Below are 19418 nucleotides of genomic sequence, written 5' to 3'. Positions count from 1 at the left end.
CTTGGTAGTCGTCTCTCTCTGTTGACTCTACTACTACTACTACTACTACTACCACCACCACTATCACCCCCTTCTCGGCCATAAGGTCTTCATTACAAAGGGTCTTCTCAACCTTCCATCGCCGTGGTCATATTGTCCTCCCCTGTCACATCCCTTGTCTTGATCCCCACTGCTTCTCTACAATCCCTACTTTCTTCTCCATCGCCTTTCCCCTCCGAACGCGCATCCACCCTCACTTCTTTCCACGAGATCAATTAAAGGATCTTCATAGGTATACACTGCACCTACACCGCGTCACTCTTCATACCGATAGTCACGGGATACCCACATACACTTGAAAAATATCCAATTGATCCCCTGCCCACATTCCCGTCAACCTCATTCCGTCCTCGATCTCACTCCTTCACCATGGCTGTACCTTCCGAACCCACCTTTGCTCAGTTCTACGCTCAACAAGAAAACGGGTTCACTGGACGGCACTCCTCCGAAGACTCTTCAGCTTCCCTCCTTCAGTACGCCGTGGCTCCCGGTCGACCCATCGCCCCGGGAGAACAGGGTTCGTTCGAAGAGCCAGGAGCGATCCCGAGGCGGGGTAGCAACGCTTCCTTGCAATCACTGCATCAACAGTATCACGAATCTCGGCGTCAAAGAGCGGGTAGTTCGGCGAGCGTCACCGATCTTGTCAGGGGAATCAATGTCAACGACCCCCTCGGAGAAGCCCAGGGGCAAAACCAAGCAGGGCCAGCATATCAGAATCATCGGCCAAACGGCGGAGTACCAAATACTCGTTTGAACCTGCTCGATCCAACCAGACAAGAATCCCTTCCATTCGACCCTACCTCGGACAGCACTCTCATCGCGACAGCCCCCAAGGGCGGCCCAAAACAATCCCCTCCTATACGGGTCAATGGCAGCGGTCAAGCATATCAACCGATTGGTGACATAATGTTTAGGCGTGAAGATCAACAACAAGAACAACAACCTCAACAACTTCAGACTCCCTTTACACCACCACTTCAACAGGGACAGTACGGTCAATGGGCTCAATTTCAACAGCAGTTTCAAGAACCCTATGATCATGACATCCAGGAAGGCGTCCCCCATGGCTATCAAATGTTCGACTCTGGCCCATCAGATGACTACATGTATTCTCAGGCATCATCTTATCCTAATCAACCCCCTTCCCCATCCGAAGTGTGGGACCAGGGGTACTCGGGAGAGAATCAAGGAGATCAAGGAGACGTGTTAGAGAATATTCTCATGCAAGAGGAAGATGAATTGAATAGAATGTAAGTCCGAGTCGGGCCCAGACCCACGGCGATGACACCCTCCCTTTATTCTTATACCCCGCTTTCTTTCCATTGACGAGCGTATAGCTTATTCTCACAGCAACTCTGATCACCATTCACGTCCAACATCGCCTTTCGAACCTTCTCATAACTTGCAAGAACAAGTTCAACAAGCATATCAACTACAAGATCATTATCGACAATCTTTCACTCCTGATTCTGCTTTTCACTCATCCGGCTCACGCTCAACAAGTCCTTTCGTTCCACCTACGCATTCACCTTCGCCCGCGCCTAGTTTCCCACAGTCCAACTCCGGTTCGTCCTTCTATAACAAGCCAAACTCTCCCCCAGCACTCATCATTCCCGGTCAACAGCACAGCCCGTCTCCATCTCTCCCACCCATCGTCACTCAGCCTCAGGCTCAGCAAGGAAACCACGCCACAGTGCACAACGTTCTTGGCACTTCAGCCGGTGCAGGCGGTTTGGCGCCTCCAGTAAACCCCGCACTCGAACATTTGACTGGAATGGCGGGTATTAGTCCCATAGCACCTAACGCGGATGGCCCGCAGATCTATATACAGCCTAGCACGCCCATCAGTGGACTGAAAGATGGTCGTGGACTTTTCGATGCCGCCTTACGTCGTGCTGGAGGATTCGGTCAACACGGTCAGTCCTCTCGACAACAAAATGCCGGACAAGGACAAGGTCAGCAGCAAGGTGACCATACTTTTTCGGTCCCACCCCCTCAAGCTCGCTCTCCTTCGAATGAACCAGGCAGGGCGAACAACAACGCGTCCCCCATGCCACAACATCACGAAATGCCTTTCCCTGGTGAGATGAATCTAGGTGACAACTTGCGTTCGATGCCGTTCCGACAACGGGCCAAATCAGACTCAGCCATGGCGGCGGCCGGTGGTGCTTTTGACCGACAAGCGTTGTTGCAGATGTTCGATCCTTCTGCGGAAGGCGGCTTGGATGAGCAACTCAGTGTCGAACAATGGAAAGATATCGAACTTTGGCGTTCAGCTCTTGCTCCTGACCCTCAACCTGCTCAAGCCACCCTCGATCCTCGTCATCTACCCGGCCAGGATCATCATATGCAACAAGGTCACGCAGAACCATTCGATGCGGATGCATTTTTACAACATTTGCAGCAATCACATCAATTGTCTCAATTACAAGCACAAGCGAATCGGAATCGTCAAGGGGGCTTGGTACTAAACACAGCTTTGCCAGGGTGGAAACCTCCATTAGGTGCCGGGGGACTGTCACCCACTTCTCTTGCATTTTATCAACAACTCGGTATCGATCCTGCTCCAGCCTCTCAACTCGGAGGTACAGTATCCGCTCCATATGATGTTACTTCATTTCACAACATCCCTTTCCCCAATCAACCTCCACTACCTCATACTGCCGATCCTACACAGTCGAGGTTCCTCTCTGCAGGTCCTTCAAATGCTCTTTCTGGTCGACGTCGATCTTTCGCTGAAGGCTCACATCCCGCAGCGGGAGTCGGTACACCAGGTTACGGTGTCCAACTGTCAAATCCTACCCCATTTGCTAATCTTGATCCTCGCAAAGTACGCGGTTTATCGCCTAGCGGTCATCGTCGTGGGGCTAAAAGTGAAGATCTCGGTCGTGGTATCGCTGGGTCCGGTTGGGGAATGGGAGCAGGAGTTTCAACATCAGATTTCTTACAATCGATCACTGCTATCGATGGGACACTTTTACCACCAAGAGGAAGAGCACATTCAAGCTCTAGACACTCGTCGGCATCTTCAGCCAGATCAGTTTCGCCCGCTCCCAGTGTTAGTTCGCAAGGATCAAGTAGGTATTCTCCACGAATGGGTATGCCGGATAATGGGTATTTACATGGTGGAATGATGGGTTTAGGGGGACCTATACAAGTACCTGATTTACCTACGGGTAGATCACTTCGAGTGGCACGTATGAAGGTGACGAGTGTGGCTACTGAGGTGGCGAGTACGAGTAGGAGAACGAATGATGGGATTTTCAAGTGTCCAAGTGGGTTCTTTCTCTGTTGCTCTTGCACCTTGTTCCTTTCCCCTTGCCTCCTCTTCCACCTTCCAAACGTCAATGGTCACTCCTGGAGTCATCTATGAGCTCCTTTATTTTAGATCTGGGAAGAGCATAGATTTGGCATGATTATGTGTCTCTTCCAGGCTGAATACTTCTCACTGGATGAAGCTGATTGGCAGTCCCGGGCTGCGGATCAACCTTCACCAGACATTTCAACCTCAAAGGTCATTTACGGTCTCATAATGATGAAAGACCTTATAAATGTTTATACGATGGATGTCCGAAGTGTCAGTTCTCTCCTTCCATGGTCTTCACCTCATTTTGCCCCATATTTCGTCATGTCCTGCGTGTCTGTAGACTTTCATGCTTTCAAGTCGCAGATCTGGTCTTTCCATCCCTCTCTCCTTCTCTTGACATCTCATAGGGCCCTCTCAATGGCCAAAGCGGTTATAAATTATATTTTATTCGTCTCACACCCATCGTACATAGCTGACTTGACCAGCAATAGTCGGTTTCGCCAGACAACACGATTGCAAGCGTCATATGTTGCTTCATGAAGGTTTGAGACCGTTTGAGTGTGAAGGTTGTGGTAAGAAATTTGCTCGATTAGACGCATTGACACGGCATCGTGAGTCAAACCTTTTATCTCATCTCCTCTGTCCCCGATTTCCTTCTATCTTCTACCTTCATCCTTCTTCCTCTCCGTCCTTCTTACTCTTTTCCCGATTCTCTCTATCCTCTCTGCATCTGTGCCACCGTCTCCTCTCATCTCAGAAATGCACGTTAATCACTCAGACAAATCCGAACAAGGTCAAGAATGCGCACTCACCCATCCCCTCCCCGTCAACCCTGACGGTAGTCCAATGACAGAATCACAATACAAAGCTTACAAAGGTATATCCGTCGCTGAACATGCTCAATTATCAGGTCTGGGACATGGACCTGGACCAGGTGGAGGTGGAGCCGGATTAATCGGTGGTAAGTTATCAAGAGAAGTTTCAGGTGGATCGGGTTATACGAGTGGATTAGGAGAAGAAGAAGAATTAGGTACGGGAAGTGGGATGGAAGAATATGATCAATTGTGATTGGTCGTTTGTTTTGAATTTACACTTTACACTTTACACCATAAACGATAAACAACCTTTTACTTCCTCTTATTTTTCACATCACTCTCCAAAAACTTCAACTCATCACCTTTCAAAAACTTGCAACAACTACTTCGAATGGGATGTACTGGCTCAATCGTCATTACGTTTTTCGTCGTCTACACAACGATCGATAATCTTCTGGGCCTTTCTCGTTTCATACCAACCTCGCTTATTTCACATATCATCGATGAATGTTAAATACGATAATATCCAGTCTTGTATACTTCTCGACTCCATCTAGGCTAACAAGTCTTACTTCACCATGAAATGGTTAGATAAAATATCAATGAAGCTCTCGTGATATATTTGTTGTTCGGGATATATCTCCAATTCATATCAACTTGTTCTGGGGTATGATCATTGTCAGGTGAATGAGAATGTCGAAGAGGTAGATGGTATATCGACCTGGAGAAATTATATTGTGGGAGTCGTTAGTGGGACGATAAATGGATCAGAGCCAGCCCATAAGATGGACGAGAGAGTGGGAAAGTAGGTTAATGTGGACAATTTCAACAGAGAGAGTCGTTGTAGATTTTCTTTTTTTCTCTCATTGATTCATCGATAGAAAACATTATCATGTGAAACATGTAATACTCTACATGTATTCGTCTTTTACTTATTCTTGACCAAATCATTCCCTTGATATCTAGGATTCTAACATTCACTCATCTTTCATCTACTTTCCGCTATCTCGACCGACGATCATCATTATACATAACTACTGTACGAGTAATACTCGAAACTAATCGGGGTTCACTCCTTCGGTCATGGGCTTAGTGATATGTGAATAATCCAAGAAATGCATCAGTGTTTCACAACTTGACATAGAGACACATAAACGTGGTATTAAGTGTGATATTTATATACATGTTTTCGATATAGATATCAACCCGAGGAAAACCACTAACTTCTTCAAATGTCCTTACTCTGACCAATACATCTATACAAGTATCACAAGATTTCCCCCTTTTCATAATCACCTTCAATGTTATTCCGCCTCCCTCCACGTACCTCCCAGTTCACCTAGTCAACAGGAAGATTATGTACGATATAACAAGAGAAGAATTGAACAATTGAACGATTCAACAATCGACTCATCTCCAAGGAGCTCGATCTCCACCTCCTGCTAATCCTGCAAAAGAAACATTAGCAATGTTCAATCTCCCAATACTAGGTTTACTATTCAAAGTTTGATTTTCAGGTGTAGGTCCTCTTGGTAATGTACTCAATCCAACATTTCCTAGTTGTATATTCCCAACACCAACTCCTATGGTACCCATAGAAGACATACGTCTTAATGATTGTCCTCCATGATTGTTCGGTAGATTATCAGGTCGTATACGTTGTGCACCACCTGATAATGCTGACAAAGAAGATATACCTGAAGGTGGAATAGAAAGTGAAGTGTTTGAACCGGGAGCATAAGGTAATACGCTATTTCTTGTTTTATGTCTTTCATGTCTTGTTGGACCTAGTGATTCTCTTCTTGTTCGAATTGGACCAGATGATGTAGAAGTGGTATTGGAATTGGGATTGGAATTGGAATTGAGGATGGAGATAGAATTAGGATTAGGATTTGTATTAAGGTTTGAAGAGATTGAAAGAGTTGGTAATAGTGAAGAACGTCTATTAGGCATTCCATCTGTTGAAGGTAATGAAAAATTCGAATTCATCTTTGCCGCTGAAGCTGCTGTAGGACGGAAAAGAGATGATGTAGAAGGTTGATTCGAAGATGGTATTTGATGAAGTTCTCCGAGTGGTTTAGAATGACGAATAGGAGGACCTAAACGAGATATTTTAGAGATCGTATTGGATTCAGGTGAAGAATTAACTATAGACGAAGGTGATGGAGCTTCTACATCTTCTTTCAGGGTCGATAATTCTCCTATACCAATCCCACCAAATGCAGATTTACCTAAAAGTAATCGGTTCTTCTTCCATTCTGGTAATCCTGAATCGGACGATGATCGAGAGGTGGAAGGTGGTGGTGGTAAAAGAGAAGGATGGGAGGTACGAGGTGGAAGAATGGCAGGTTTGGGTTTCGTGTTGAAGTTCATGTTTTGTGGAGAAACAGGAGGAATATCTTCCCAAGCTGAATCGACAGAAGCTATCGAAGTATCAATTCCACTGGTATCCGAGCTACTTGGTACTTGGAAAGTCTTACTAGCTTCCAAACTACCTTCACCAGCTTGATCTTTCCATCGTAAACCTTTTTTCGGTTTGACTTGAGGGAGTGATAATTTAGGTCTTATGGCTGGTTTCCGAGGTGATTTAGTCGATTTTACAGATTTCGCAGGAGATTTCAAGACTGATATAACGGGTTTGTGTCGACGTAATATAGGTGAAGGTGGGACGGTAGAACGTTTGGGTTGACTTAGACGTCGAGATGGGTCAATTTTGGGTAAAGGAGGTAGAGATTGAGAAGTTTCGAATGGTTGGTCAAATGTGGATGTGATGCTTTTATCACAAATCGATAACAAAGATTGTAGACGGTTCATGACGTTTTGCAATTGAGAATCGGAAGTTTCGTTTATTACACCACCCAACGCATCTGACTCAGCTTGCAATACGCTTCTGAGACGAGACAAGTCCCAAGCGGCTTTCGACAAAGCTTCGGCTTGTTGTGATATCGTTTCCCTGTATCCTCTCTCACGAGCTGCCGCCACCCCTACGGCGATCTCTTGACGCTGCAATGCCACTTTCAGTCGGATATAATCCTTCTCCGTAGCTCCCAAATCTGGCATGTTGAATGTCCTCCCTTCCATCCTCGCAAACGCAGTCTTCAATGCACTATCCTGGGTAGATTCCCTTTCCACTGTCGCCTGCACCTCAGCATTGAAACGATACAACCTCTCTTGGCCTCGCATCAACGTCTCCAAGAAGGTTTTCTGCCGTGCCACTTCATCAGAAGACGTGCCAGGCTCGCTTTCGACCTCCCCGATTCGTCTTTTGAGAGCAGAGATGCGTAACTCGGCTCCATCCCACTCCGCTCGTTTCTGCGCACCAGCTAAAAGCATAGGCAAAGCCGCCTCGGCTTCGTGTCGCAACTGGTCCAACTCCCTCTTCGCTTTATTGAGTTCCTCCTCCAATTTAGGATTACTGAACTGGATCCGATCTGCTTCTTGTAATTTGGCCTGGAGCAATTTGATCAAACTGTCTTTCTCCGCTATCGCCACCAAGTACTGGGCCACATTGACCCGGTTACCGGCTGTGTTCTTCGTCACCTTGGTCGACACGTTCTTGGCTTGATTCGCCCATGTCAAAGTATTGAATGTATCCTCGATATCTTTACTCGATGGGGAGACGCAAACCACCATGACCGTCCTACAGTTGCCGCCGAGGGAGAATTTCAACAATCTTGTGAGTTTGGAATTACGATAAGGGATATGAGGTTTGACTCCGGAGACTGGGCGTTGACACAGAGAAGATATGCACGAGGATAGGGCGAGAAGAGATTTGTTGATATTAGCTCCTTCTTTCATCCTCGCTCCCATGTTGCGGGTAGCAGAAGCTCTTTCACTCCCGGCAAGATCGATAATCGACAGTGTCGCGGAGGCCGCCAGCTGTCGGACTGTCCCAGACTCTAGGTCCACTTCGTGAGTCTTGCTAAAGCGACCCACATTGACTTGCAGTACAGCATGCGATCTGGAAGAGACACTATTGCTTTCCGTATAATGCGTGGTCCGTCGCCCATTACCCACTTGCACCAACTCCATGACTTCTTCCACAGAGGTAGGCCGCTTCAGCGTAACCCCGGAGATCGTGACTCGTTCTTTTGAGTTTTCGAGCAGTTGGAGTCCACCCCGGGGCGTCTTTGGATAATCTTCAGACAAAAGATCGCGGATGGTTTCGTTGTAGATTTCGACAAAGGAAAGTTCAATCTCGGTGTCAAAGACGTCACATGAATCACTTATGCGTTGGAATAAATCCTCCATGGTACGGATGATGATACCGGGGTCATCGGCGGTCCCGCTGATCGTATGAGTCTTTCCGCACCCTGTAGCCTGACGTGTCAGCTCAGTCAACATATAATCGAGAAAACACAACTGACCCCGTACGCGAAGACCGTGGCATTGTATCCATCCAGAATTCCATCTAACAGGGGTCTGGTTGTTCTATCGTACACATGCTCCTGAGAAGCCTCCATAGACAAGACATGGTCAAAGACATATCTGACCTCAGTTCTCACCATCCGAAGAGTGTACGTCATACTCACCTCTTGTCTTTGTAACGCTTAGCACCTGGCTGCCCTCTCTTTGTCTCTGATCCCAGTTCAGGCTTGTCAAAGTCAAGCGCCCGGTGGTCAATGACCTCTGGAGAGTCAGCTTGGGTGGCATGAAGACAGCTAATGGACATACCGACAACCTCTCGCAGCGAGCCAGTGATGGGTTTTCGAGGTGAAATAGCGAAATTACCGTCTCCTTGAAATATGTTCTGCCGAGTTATCTGGGTGACAAAGGGCTGTTCTTTGATGGGGTGCCATGGGCGGACTCGGACTGGATAAGTCAGCCAACATCCACTTGTGAAGGTTCCTGAGATACAACTGACCAGCAATCTTGATGGAATTTGTGTCCATGTTTATAATAAAGCGCTTCCAGATGGTCAACAACGGTGACTGACCCACGGAGGGGGGATGAGGAAGGCTGGCCGGGTGGTGAAGGAGTTGTTGATCTCGCCTATTGGTCTAGCATGCACTCTAACCGGGATTCTTGAGGATGATCGTGTGGCAGATGGGATACGTTTACTGTAATGACCGTGACGTATTAGGATAGCAATGAGTGTTGATAAAGAGAGGGTGAGTATGAGTGGTGAGATAAGGGTTGAATCATAACCTACAGCAACTACAGAGGCTTGTTAGAAACATAGAAAGCAGTCGCGCCTCTCTTGCTGAGATATCGCCGTAAACCCCGGAAGTGTGGCACCCCGTATGTGGGGCTCCCATCTGGTCCACTCAACCTTCTTCCTCCTTTTGCCACCACGATTCCTCTCTCTCCCTCATCTGTCACATCATGTAGCATGGTCCAATTGGACGATGCCCCATCTTCATCCCTTCCAAGCTCCAGTCAGACCTTCTGGAACGAAGTCTTGTCGGTTCAATTTCCCACCTTACCCGAGAAGCGAAGTGCCGATCATCTAGAGGGCCAACAAAGTCCAGACGCAAAACGTATCCATCTCTCCCCCAGTCCTTTGCTCACCTTGCACGACTCATCCATTACGAATGATGAACAGACCACTCGAGGGACTGCTCTGGCTTACCTACCATCCCGTGACGAAGCTGCACTGGACCAGAGTCATGCATATCTTGGTGGGGCGGAGTATGCCCCTAATCGATTCGGCGACATCGGCGATTATATGCGCAAGAAAGAGATCAAAGTGCAGACTCAAAATCGAGACATAGCCCTGGCATCTGCTGCCTCTGGATTGCCTCAAATATTCTCCGGCATGTCGTTTTACATCAATGGCAATACACATCCTCCCATGGAAGAGCTGCGCAAGATGATTTTACAACGTGGTGGAGAGGTACGACCCAAGCTCCACAAAAAGACCCTTGTTCAGTATATCATAGCGCCCATGTTGACGCAGATGAAGTTCAAACAGTTCGCCAACTACAAGGTGATCAGGGAAGCATGGATCACTGAAAGTTGTAATGAGGGAAAGGTTCTAGATTGGAGGAAATGGAAGTTGGTCCCGGACGGAGGTTGGGAACAGGATGGGAGGAAAGGACTGGAGGGGTTTCTGAAGGGTAGTCAAGTTCAAATTCAAGAGCGCACAACCAATTCTCCCGAGATCAAGCAGGAGATTTCTACGGTTGTGGATGATGTCAATGAGACCGTCGACCATGTTTCTCCTGTCGACATCACCACCCCACAAGCACCAGCAGCTGCGACGCAGAGTTTGCTCAAACCGATTCGTCACTCCATCATCCCCATCTCCCCAGAAGCAGTCAAGCAGGAATCTCCGGCTAAGGAAGTGCTCCCACCTAAAGTACAACAGCCCGAAGGCTGGTGGGAACATTATTATTCCAAAGAGTCCAACGAGGACGCGGCTAAGATGCTCAAGAACGACGAGTGGAGAGCCAAGAACACCGCGGAAAGAGGGAACGAAGGGGGGTACATTGACTCGTTCTATCAAAACAGTAGGTCAGTTGTCACCTCACGATCGCTGTCCGCGCTGACGGACAGATTACATCACTTGTCCACCTGGAAAGCCGAGCTTAAAGTTCTGGTCGCTGCTGCCCAACTCCAGTCCGAGGCCAACTCTCTGTCTCGACCTTCTGAATTGAACCTCAATCCGCTCTCACTCGCAAATTCCGCTCTTCCTCGGGCCCCCCTTCTCAACGTTAGAACAGGCGAAAAGATCATCATGCATGTCGACTTTGACTGCTTCTTCGTCTCTTGCGGTCTTGCCACCCGCCCTCATCTGCGAGGAAAGCCGACAGTGGTCTGTCACTCTCAAGCTGGACGAGCAACTGCTAGCACCTCCGAAATTGCTAGTGCCAGCTATGAGGCCAGAGCCAAGGGTGTCCGGAATGGTATGTCCCTTGGTCGTGCCAAGACGTTGGTGGGAGACGAGTTACAAACGTTGCCTTACGAGTTCGAGACGTACAAGAAATTTTCATTGGCTTTTTATACTGTCTTGATGGGATATGCGGACGAGCTTCAAGCGGTCAGTGTGGATGAGGCGCTGATCGATGTCACGTCGGCGGTGAGGGCGAAAGCGATGGCTCCTGAGGAGGCGGAAGTGGTAGGGTCAGACCATTCAATGTCTCATCAGGATGGTTCTGTAGGTGCTGAGGTTGACGATGGAAGGTCAGATGTGGCTGCAGGAGAATTGAAGATCGTGAGGGATCCGGCAGTCGAAATAGCGGAGAAAATTCGAACAGACGTCCGGCGCGAAACATCCTGTGAAGTTTCAATAGGTATCGCAAGTAACATCCTTCTAGCCAAACTAGCTACAAGGCGAGCCAAACCAGCTGGGATACATCATCTCCTCGAACCCGACATACCAGCATTCCTCGCACCATTAGACGTAGAGGATTTCCCATCGGTCGGGTATTCCATACGACAGAAGATTGAGACGCGTTTTGGGTCCACGATCGTCAAGGATTTACTCGAACATCCCAAGTCGGCGTTCCAAGGCTGCTTGGGTCCAAAGACGGGGGAGATGGTGTATGGCTATTTACGTGGAGTTGATGAGAGGAAACTGGAGCCTCACAAGGAGCGCAAGAGTGTGAGCGCTGAGATGAACGTGAGTCTACTTATTGAATTCGAGGGACGATCGAGGATTGCGAGAGCGAAGGAGGCGGATAGGATATGGGCAAAGTGGGTAGAGCTGACTTTGACAGTATGGAATACGCTTTCGCACTGCAGATCAAGCCGAAACGTGCATTCGTGACCTAGCCTTGGAAGTGGTCAAGCGCATGAAATCCGTCAACGCCCGCGGTCGCTTGTTGACCCTCAAACTCATGGCTCGACATCCAGATGCACCTGTCGAACCTCCCAAATTTCTCGGTCATGGATGGTGCGAGACATTCAACAAGTCCGCTCAAATCTCTAAAGGGGGATTGGCGACTGACGATCCTCCTATAATGACCGAAGCTAGTTTACGACTGTTGCGATCTATGAAGTTGGATCCACAAGAATTGCGAGGAGTAGGGATACAGGTCACGAAACTCGATACCGAGTCACAGGGGGTGGTTCGGGAAACAGGGCAAGCGAAGTTGGCATTTGGCACAAGACGTGCCATGAACACTCCGACTGTCGGTCAAACGAAGGAGATGACGGAACTCGAGAACGAAAGGGCCATACGTCCTACATCTGTCTCACCTTCACCTTCACCTCCCTTGTCGCCTACTCCCCTTCCTCGACATTCCCCATTGCATCAAGCTGGACCATCCAGACCCGGTCCATCGTCAGAAGGTATCGATCCAGAATTTCTCGCTGCCTTACCTCCCGATCTTCGACGAGAAGTAAAGGATGATTACGCTAGATCTCGATCTCGATCCATCTCTATCGCTCCACCCATTCTTCCAAAGGAAATGAGATCTTCAACTATTTCCCCAGCTAAAGGTAAGCATGCCGCAGCACATATCACACGTCAACTTCGTCCGAAAGTCAAAAGTCAACTCAAAGCTGGAGCCATTGCCGATTTACCCTTGTATGGTGCATGGGCTCGTCAAAATACCAATGATCAAGACCCTTCTCATTCTATCGGTGTAGAACTGAATGACGGACAATCCCACGGAGGTAAGATTGGGAAATATCGAGTGGCAGACTTACGAATTCTAGGGTTAGATCCTGATGTCTTTTCAGAACTTCCTTTGGAGATGCAAGATGAAGTGGTGAAAGAAGAGAGACAAAGACAACAACAAAGAGCTAAACTTCGTCGACCTGGTCAACAAGGACGTTTTGGACAAAATGGGAATAGAGAAGGATCAATCTTGTCGAATCGATCATCACTTTCCCCTACTGTTTCTAGAGGTGGTTCGATACCTCCTCATCCGAAGGGTATAAATGGGAAGGACAAAGTCGTGATTGTGATTCCTCGTCCTGCTGAACCGACCTTATATAAAGTCACTGAATTGTCAGACGTTTTGGATGTTTTGTCAAAATGGATAGAATCACGTTCATCTCCAGCGCAGAGGGATATGGATAAGGTGTCAGGGTATTTGATACGTTGTATCGAAGGAAGTTTGGGTGGGGTGGAGAAAGTTATTGGGGTTTTGAGATGGATGAGGAGTGTTATCAGTGATAAATGGGGTGATGAGAGTGAAGATGGGAAAGAATGGTGGGATGCTTGGGGGAAGATGAGAGGGTTGGTGGATGATATAGCGAAGAGAAAGTTTGGTGCGGGGTTGAGAGTGTGAGATCTGGTTTGGTACTGTAGAGTGAGAAGGTTGCTTGGATAATATTGTCTACTCCTAGCTTTTAGTTCTTGTACCGGTTATTTATCTCGTCGTGTATGCAAATTTGATAAAAGCTAGCTTGGAACGGAAGGACGTCTTTTGACACTCATCGTTAAACATCAATGCATTCGTCAAAATCGTAAACACAGCCTCTAACTACAGTACGAGTATTCTACATACGGATTGTCATAAAGTATTATCTTCCACGAGGTAATATCCTCTTATCATCTTTCTATCCTCTATCCTTTTCGTGACACCAATTTCAGAGATACACCATATCCGCCACCTGTCCCCAATTCAATAACGGATCCTCATATCCTTCCATAGTGAGTTGATACGTTTTCTCAGCGGGGACCGTACGGTATTGCACAAACTTTCCCGGGGCGATATTCGGACTCAAAGCTCCCCTCAACGCAAATCCAATCGTACCTTTAACTTCCAATGGTGGTGGTAACAACGGATTTGTGAAATTAAGACTTTGGGCTTCGTCATAAATATCTCCTCCTGTGATAGATTGAGCAGCTGAGAAAGCTTGATATTCAATTGGTTTTTCTGGGAAAGGAGTGTGAATACAAGCTGTTGTATTATAATATTCGATTAAAAAATTAATGAAAGAAGCACAAGCACTTCCAGATAAACCATTACCAGTGATGACTATTTCGGAAGGTGCGTAAGGTGCCATCTGTGTAAAGGGAACAACTTTATTGTAAACTGTCAAAGTATCGAGAGAATCGGAAATATAATCGGAAGTGTATAAAGTATGATTATTGATTTGTCTTGAAAGACCAGGTTTGAAATAATTCGTATCGTTTGATAAATCCGTTAAATTCGATTCTCTATATGATACAGGTGAAAATGTATTTGCAGGAGCTGAAGGATTATCAAGATGTGCTTGTAATAAAGCTTGAGATAAAGGTACTTTTCGAAAAACGGTTTGAAAATTATTTTCTGGTGTATATTTCTCTCCTGTGAATAGTCTTTCAAGAAGTTGAGCTAAGGAAATGAATCCTCCTCCATCGTTTGTAGTATCTAGTAGGACTTTTGTGATACCATTTTTTGAAAAGTTTTGAAGACCAAGTACTGAATCAACGAAAAAACGTGTTGTACATTCATCTTCGTTACCTGCTGGATCCAAAGTTGGGACGTAAATAACACCGACATCTGTTTTATTGGGAAGTGTGTAAAATTGAATGTCTCGTCCACCAAGATAGTTGGGTGTTAAAGTAGGATCGTTTTTCAATGGGAAACGAGCTGTATTGGGGAGATTAGGACAGGTGCCATAAACACGATTAACGACGTCGGGGAAATTGGGAGCTCCTGTGGTGATGTTGGCAGGGAGAGGAGGTGGAACGGTAGAGTTGGTGGATGAAGTTGAATTTGATAAAGATGTTATGGTGGAGTTGACAGAACAAACTTTTTGGAAGCTTGTGAGAATCAGCATGATCCCTTTGATTCACTTCTGTCTAAATTTCATTGAACTCTGAGCTGTCATAATAGATAGTTGGTTGGAGGAAGAGGAACATTGATTGTGAGTCGAACAGAAATGACAAGAGAAAACTCACAATTCTTCTCCGGACGAAAAATTAAAAGGAACAGCAGAATTCCATCTTATCAAATAAGGTAAAGTGAGATTAACAACATCTCCCTTCAAAGTCTTCACGGTCATCGTGATATTATCCTTCTCCAAAGTCAAAGTGGTTGTGAAATGTCCTGCGGATCTATCGAAAATACCATTTCTTCCAGTGATACCCGCAAACTGATAATTTAATCGTTGGGCTGGATCTTGAAATACACCAGCTTGGGGTACGGCTACATCAACCAGATAATCCAAAGCGTCCAAACCTTCAATCTCCAATACTTGAGCGGAAGCAAGTTCGTCGGCGTCTAATCCTAAAGTAGAGTAGATGGAAGTGGCGTTGAATCCTTCCAAGTAGACAGAGAGATCAGGAGGGATATAAACTTCTGGAAGACCGGTAGGTCCTTGGACGGAGATGATAGGGATAGCTTGAGTGTAATTGAACATGGCGTAATAACATGGAGTCCAAGAATAATGACCATCGTTTAGTGCATATATGGATGTGGCGAGATCGAATTGGAAGTCAAAGTCTGAGGAATAGGTGGTGGTATTGATCCGAGCAACTAGTTATCAGTACGAGTTCATCGGTTCCGATTGTCGTCAACCCAGACTTTCCCTTCCACAAATTAAATCATCTGGGGGAGGAGGGTAGAGGAAAAGAAAATTGTACATGCGGAGTATTACATGAAGAAGGGCTGCAAAGAAACGACTCACATTCCCCCATGATATCAATACCTTGGTTCAAAACAGGATCTTCGTCACCCAACTGGTTGAATTGAAAAATGGCCATCGTATACAAAGAAGTGACCACATTCAAGACGTTTTGACGAATGCTCTCGTCGAATGGGACGGATTCGAAACATGCTTTAACCTGTGACGGTGTCCAGTCTGATGATCAGCAATGATCTCTTGTTGATAAAACAAGTCATGAAGCCGACCAACAATCTCAATATGAAGGAACAAGGAGATACTCACATGCGGCATTACTATCAAGTAAAGCACATGGTGAAGAAGAAACAGGTTGAAGAGGTGCAGCCGCAGCTGAAGCCACCATAAAAAGTGCCGCCAACATATCGAGAGATGTCGAGTCGCTTCGAGTTGTCCGATGGTGAAAGAACTCTCATCTTGATTGCTCTTTATACTTTTTTATGCAGACTTTTAGTGAGTTAAGTTAAGTTATTGAAAGAGGGTCCGAAGTGTCGGCCTTGCAAAACCACACTAAAGAGACATCAACTTCTTGCTTGCTGTGCGCTTTTCAGTGCCCGTTGCCGGTTCCTCGTGATGACGTGTGGTCCATCCGTCTCCGTGATCCCATGTGCTTTTTGACCTGTTGGTTGAGGGATCAATACGTGTTAGCACCATCAGCCCGAGTCGCCGACACCGCATGTCCTTCGGCCGTAACAGATAATGCGATGAAGAGCGAGTTCGAGGTTCTAAGACAATCCGAGTAGCGGAGGTTGGAAGGGAGATGTCAGTAGTAAATACCATCAACCCCTCATGGCCATTCATGAGGCGGTGAGGTTCAAAGTCGAGCAGAGCACGTTAGTACGCTGGGGAAAGGGGAAAATCATGCGGCGTAGAGGACAAATTGACTCTCCTGGGCCATTCTACGTCTGTCGCCGGACAGACCTTGTCAGTCTTTGACGTGAGGGGTCGACCCAAGTCGTCGAGGGATCTGAATGAGCAGAGGAAAGAGGGGATCGCTCACACAGCCCTATCAGAGTCCACAGGTATTGGGGTAAGAAGTTGATCCCCTTTGATATGTTATTGGTACATATTCCTCAGAAGAGCTGGGCAACGAAGCAAAACGCTGAGGACAAAGATAAAAGAAGAATCCACACAGGGATTCGAACCCCGGACCGTCTCCATTCCCCATCCATGGCCCGGAAAGAGAAATGCTAAACCACTACACCATGCGGACAAAACAACTATAAGCGGCCGCTTCCAAAATATCAACATATAATAAGTCTTTGTGTACCTTGGTTACGCTCTCCATAGTGACAAAGCGTGGGATGAAAGAAACTGTAACTTACATGTACGGTGTACTGATGCACTACATGTTGGATCGGATGTTGACCCGAAACACTTACCATTGAATCGCCCCTATGAATGACGGTGAACACCCCCGTCTGTGACAGTGCGATGGTTTGAAGCGTGTTGAGGAAGGGACACTTCGTCACAAGCGCTTGAGTGTGTGTGCTTACCAGGTACCCGCTGCATATCTATTTGCTTGTCATGAGCGGGTGGCGATCCCATCGCATAAACCGTCCAGAAAGGCTCAATAACAACCCTGCTTTGTGGAGTACGTCAGAAATCAGCGCTGTCGTAAATGAGATGCTCTCGTCCATCTACCAGAGGACTGTATACTCTATATCATAGGCTATAATTCGTCCCGAGGGTATTGTCTTATGACTTTGCTCTCCTTTTCTTCCAACCGCTCCTCTTCATAGTCCTTGAACGCGCGAAGTCTTTTGGGGTTGAGTTCGAGACCGGGTGTGTAGACTTTGCTCTCGTCGTAAGAGAGTGTGATGGGTCGTGGAGTAGGCCGAGTGAGGGGGTCCCAAGTGTATGACGTGGTCATCGGTGGGAGGGTGATGGATGGGGGATAGCTGGATGTCAAAAACCGACCGTTTCAGAAACAGTTCGGACGAGCGGAAAACTCAACGCGGGGCGTGTGTAGACGTTTAGTACACGACGCGGAATATAAAATGCAGTTGGGCATTGAGGTTGCGCGACAAACCGAGAGTGAAGGGGGTTTGAATGAATACTCACATTATACCTTCTGGAGGACAAGTAGATTGTAAGGAGAATTTTGAAGAAGGGATGAAGTTGTTTTCTTGAAACTTTCCCCCGACGTTGAGAGGCCAAAGAATTGTCGAGAGTGTATAATTGACGCAAGTTACCTTTAATTCGTCAACTACCTTCTTTCCCACCCCCTCAGTCCCCATGATTTACGGGATTGATTCTTTTCGAAGACTTACCACAGGTTTAAAATCGTTAAAAGTCAAAGCAGCGACCAATTCAAAGAGAGAGTAAGTGGTATCTGCCGATGGTGTGATCTTTCCATTAGCTACTATCTCCCCCACTTGATTCCCTTCCGCTAGAAGTTCCGGTCGTGGGTGGAACGGAAATACTCACGTCGGCATCCGAGAGAAGTTTCGCAGTTGGGAATCGTCCATGTAAGAGGTGTAGGGCATGAAAGAAGCTTGCTACCTGCTCAAACCTCAGCATCGGTTTTAGTACAGGGAGAAAAACGTACTTCTTCCCCTTCTCGACGTGCGGGACTGCAAGATGGTGCGAATGTTGATATCCATCTACCTGCTGTGTTCCACTGACAATCAGCTTCAGTCTTCCTCAGTCTTGTCGTTATATCTCCCTTTTCCATGCCGTTTGGTTCCTCCGGAATATTCTCAATCATCCGAGTCAGAACATCGTGTCAGCATATAGGATTTGAGTGAGGCTATGGGAGTTTGAAGGGACATCAGTGCACCTGTGTTGCCAAAACAAGATAAGGACTGTGCGAATCGTGTTGAGTATACGAGGTAGAAATATCAAAAAAACTCACAGTTCTCTCTTGTACCTCCTCAACCCCTTCCCCCACCTCGCTCTGCGCCCATTCAGCTTCAGCTCGTAAAACACTCTCCTCCCCTCCAAACAGCTCTGAACGATGCGTAAATGAAGCTACATGTTCATGATCGTAAGCAGGTGCGAATGGTTCGGCGTTGGTAGCTTTCAGTTCATGTTGATTTTGACAGCTTGCGGTTAGAAGATCATCCTATTTATCCATCTTTCATTCCACTGAGATGCGCCCGGTACCAGTAGGAGTACTCAGACGACTGACCGGTCCTCCGTCCTCCAAGTCACATGTGACATATGATCTTGACATACGATGTAATGCTACCCATGAGGAAACACTCACTCTAGCACTTGAAGCCCATCTATACCCCAACTACCTTGATCCCCCCCAACGTCAGGTTCAAACCTCTGTCTGAATACCATTAAACCTCCGGGGTGCGGTACCGCACATGGGTGGGCTTTAGCAGCTTGAGCAGAACACGATATGAGGTCTGTAGCTGTCACTACCGTAGCTAACAGCAATGACAGTGCCCACATCGTTATAGGACGAAGAGTGGAATGTGAATAAAGTTGGCAAGAAAAACGAATGGCAGTAAGTTAAGTAGTTCAAAATTCAGGAACGAATGACGAATTGACGACGAACAACACCAACATCTCTTGCATATTTGCCTTTCTCTCACCCGACCACCTCTTCTCCCACACATAGAGACATACTTGGAACTCATTCAAGTCAGGAAACATTGAACCCAAGATGGAACCTTTATCCAAGAATACATTGAAGTGAGCTGACCGACGGACTTACGCCTGTTACCAGCTGAAAGATAGGAACATTCCAAACCCTCCTGGTTTCTCTTTACCTCTCGCACCTACCAACACGAAGAAAG

The 19418-nt window shown here is 46.9% G+C and overlaps 5 protein-coding genes across 5 annotated transcripts; 2 read left to right on the top strand and 3 right to left on the bottom strand.

Moving 5' to 3' along the window:
• Positions 1 to 408: 408 nt before the first annotated feature.
• On the top strand, positions 409 to 4414 carry TREMEDRAFT_61169 (uncharacterized protein; the record flags this gene model as incomplete). Its single annotated transcript, XM_007003471.1, has 6 exons — positions 409 to 1289; positions 1390 to 3314; positions 3509 to 3616; positions 3832 to 3957; positions 4125 to 4307; positions 4332 to 4414. The coding sequence occupies 6 exons, from the start codon at positions 409 to 411 to the stop codon at positions 4412 to 4414; spliced, it is 3306 nt and encodes a 1101-aa protein (XP_007003533.1).
• A 1157-nt stretch (positions 4415 to 5571) lies between these two features.
• Positions 5572 to 9053, bottom strand: TREMEDRAFT_61168 (uncharacterized protein; the record flags this gene model as incomplete). The annotated part of the gene is made up of 5 exons (XM_007003470.1): positions 5572 to 8481; positions 8529 to 8649; positions 8694 to 8790; positions 8836 to 8973; positions 9026 to 9053. The coding sequence occupies 5 exons, from the start codon at positions 9051 to 9053 to the stop codon at positions 5572 to 5574; spliced, it is 3294 nt and encodes a 1097-aa protein (XP_007003532.1).
• A 440-nt stretch (positions 9054 to 9493) lies between these two features.
• TREMEDRAFT_28996 (uncharacterized protein) lies at positions 9494 to 13343 on the top strand (the record flags this gene model as incomplete). Its single annotated transcript, XM_007003181.1, has 5 exons — positions 9494 to 10617; positions 10660 to 11241; positions 11323 to 11725; positions 11823 to 12240; positions 12364 to 13343. 5 exons carry the CDS (start codon positions 9494 to 9496, stop codon positions 13341 to 13343), a joined length of 3507 nt encoding a protein of 1168 aa, XP_007003243.1.
• A 383-nt stretch (positions 13344 to 13726) lies between these two features.
• On the bottom strand, positions 13727 to 16030 carry TREMEDRAFT_61166 (uncharacterized protein; the record flags this gene model as incomplete). The annotated part of the gene is made up of 5 exons (XM_007003469.1): positions 13727 to 13811; positions 13841 to 14806; positions 14945 to 15521; positions 15673 to 15846; positions 15934 to 16030. The coding sequence occupies 5 exons, from the start codon at positions 16028 to 16030 to the stop codon at positions 13727 to 13729; spliced, it is 1899 nt and encodes a 632-aa protein (XP_007003531.1).
• A 1308-nt stretch (positions 16031 to 17338) lies between these two features.
• Positions 17339 to 19071, bottom strand: TREMEDRAFT_68158 (uncharacterized protein; the record flags this gene model as incomplete). The annotated part of the gene is made up of 7 exons (XM_007003636.1): positions 17339 to 17567; positions 17731 to 17861; positions 17940 to 18017; positions 18218 to 18289; positions 18524 to 18687; positions 18796 to 18836; positions 18878 to 19071. 7 exons carry the CDS (start codon positions 19069 to 19071, stop codon positions 17339 to 17341), a joined length of 909 nt encoding a protein of 302 aa, XP_007003698.1.
• Positions 19072 to 19418: the final 347 nt, after the last annotated feature.

Source organism: Tremella mesenterica, assembly GCF_000271645.1.
Source record: "Tremella mesenterica DSM 1558 unplaced genomic scaffold TREMEscaffold_3, whole genome shotgun sequence".
NCBI lineage: Eukaryota > Fungi > Basidiomycota > Tremellomycetes > Tremellales > Tremellaceae > Tremella > Tremella mesenterica.
The sequence above is the reverse complement of the archived record's forward strand: the minus strand, read 5'-3'. Positions and strand labels throughout refer to the sequence as shown.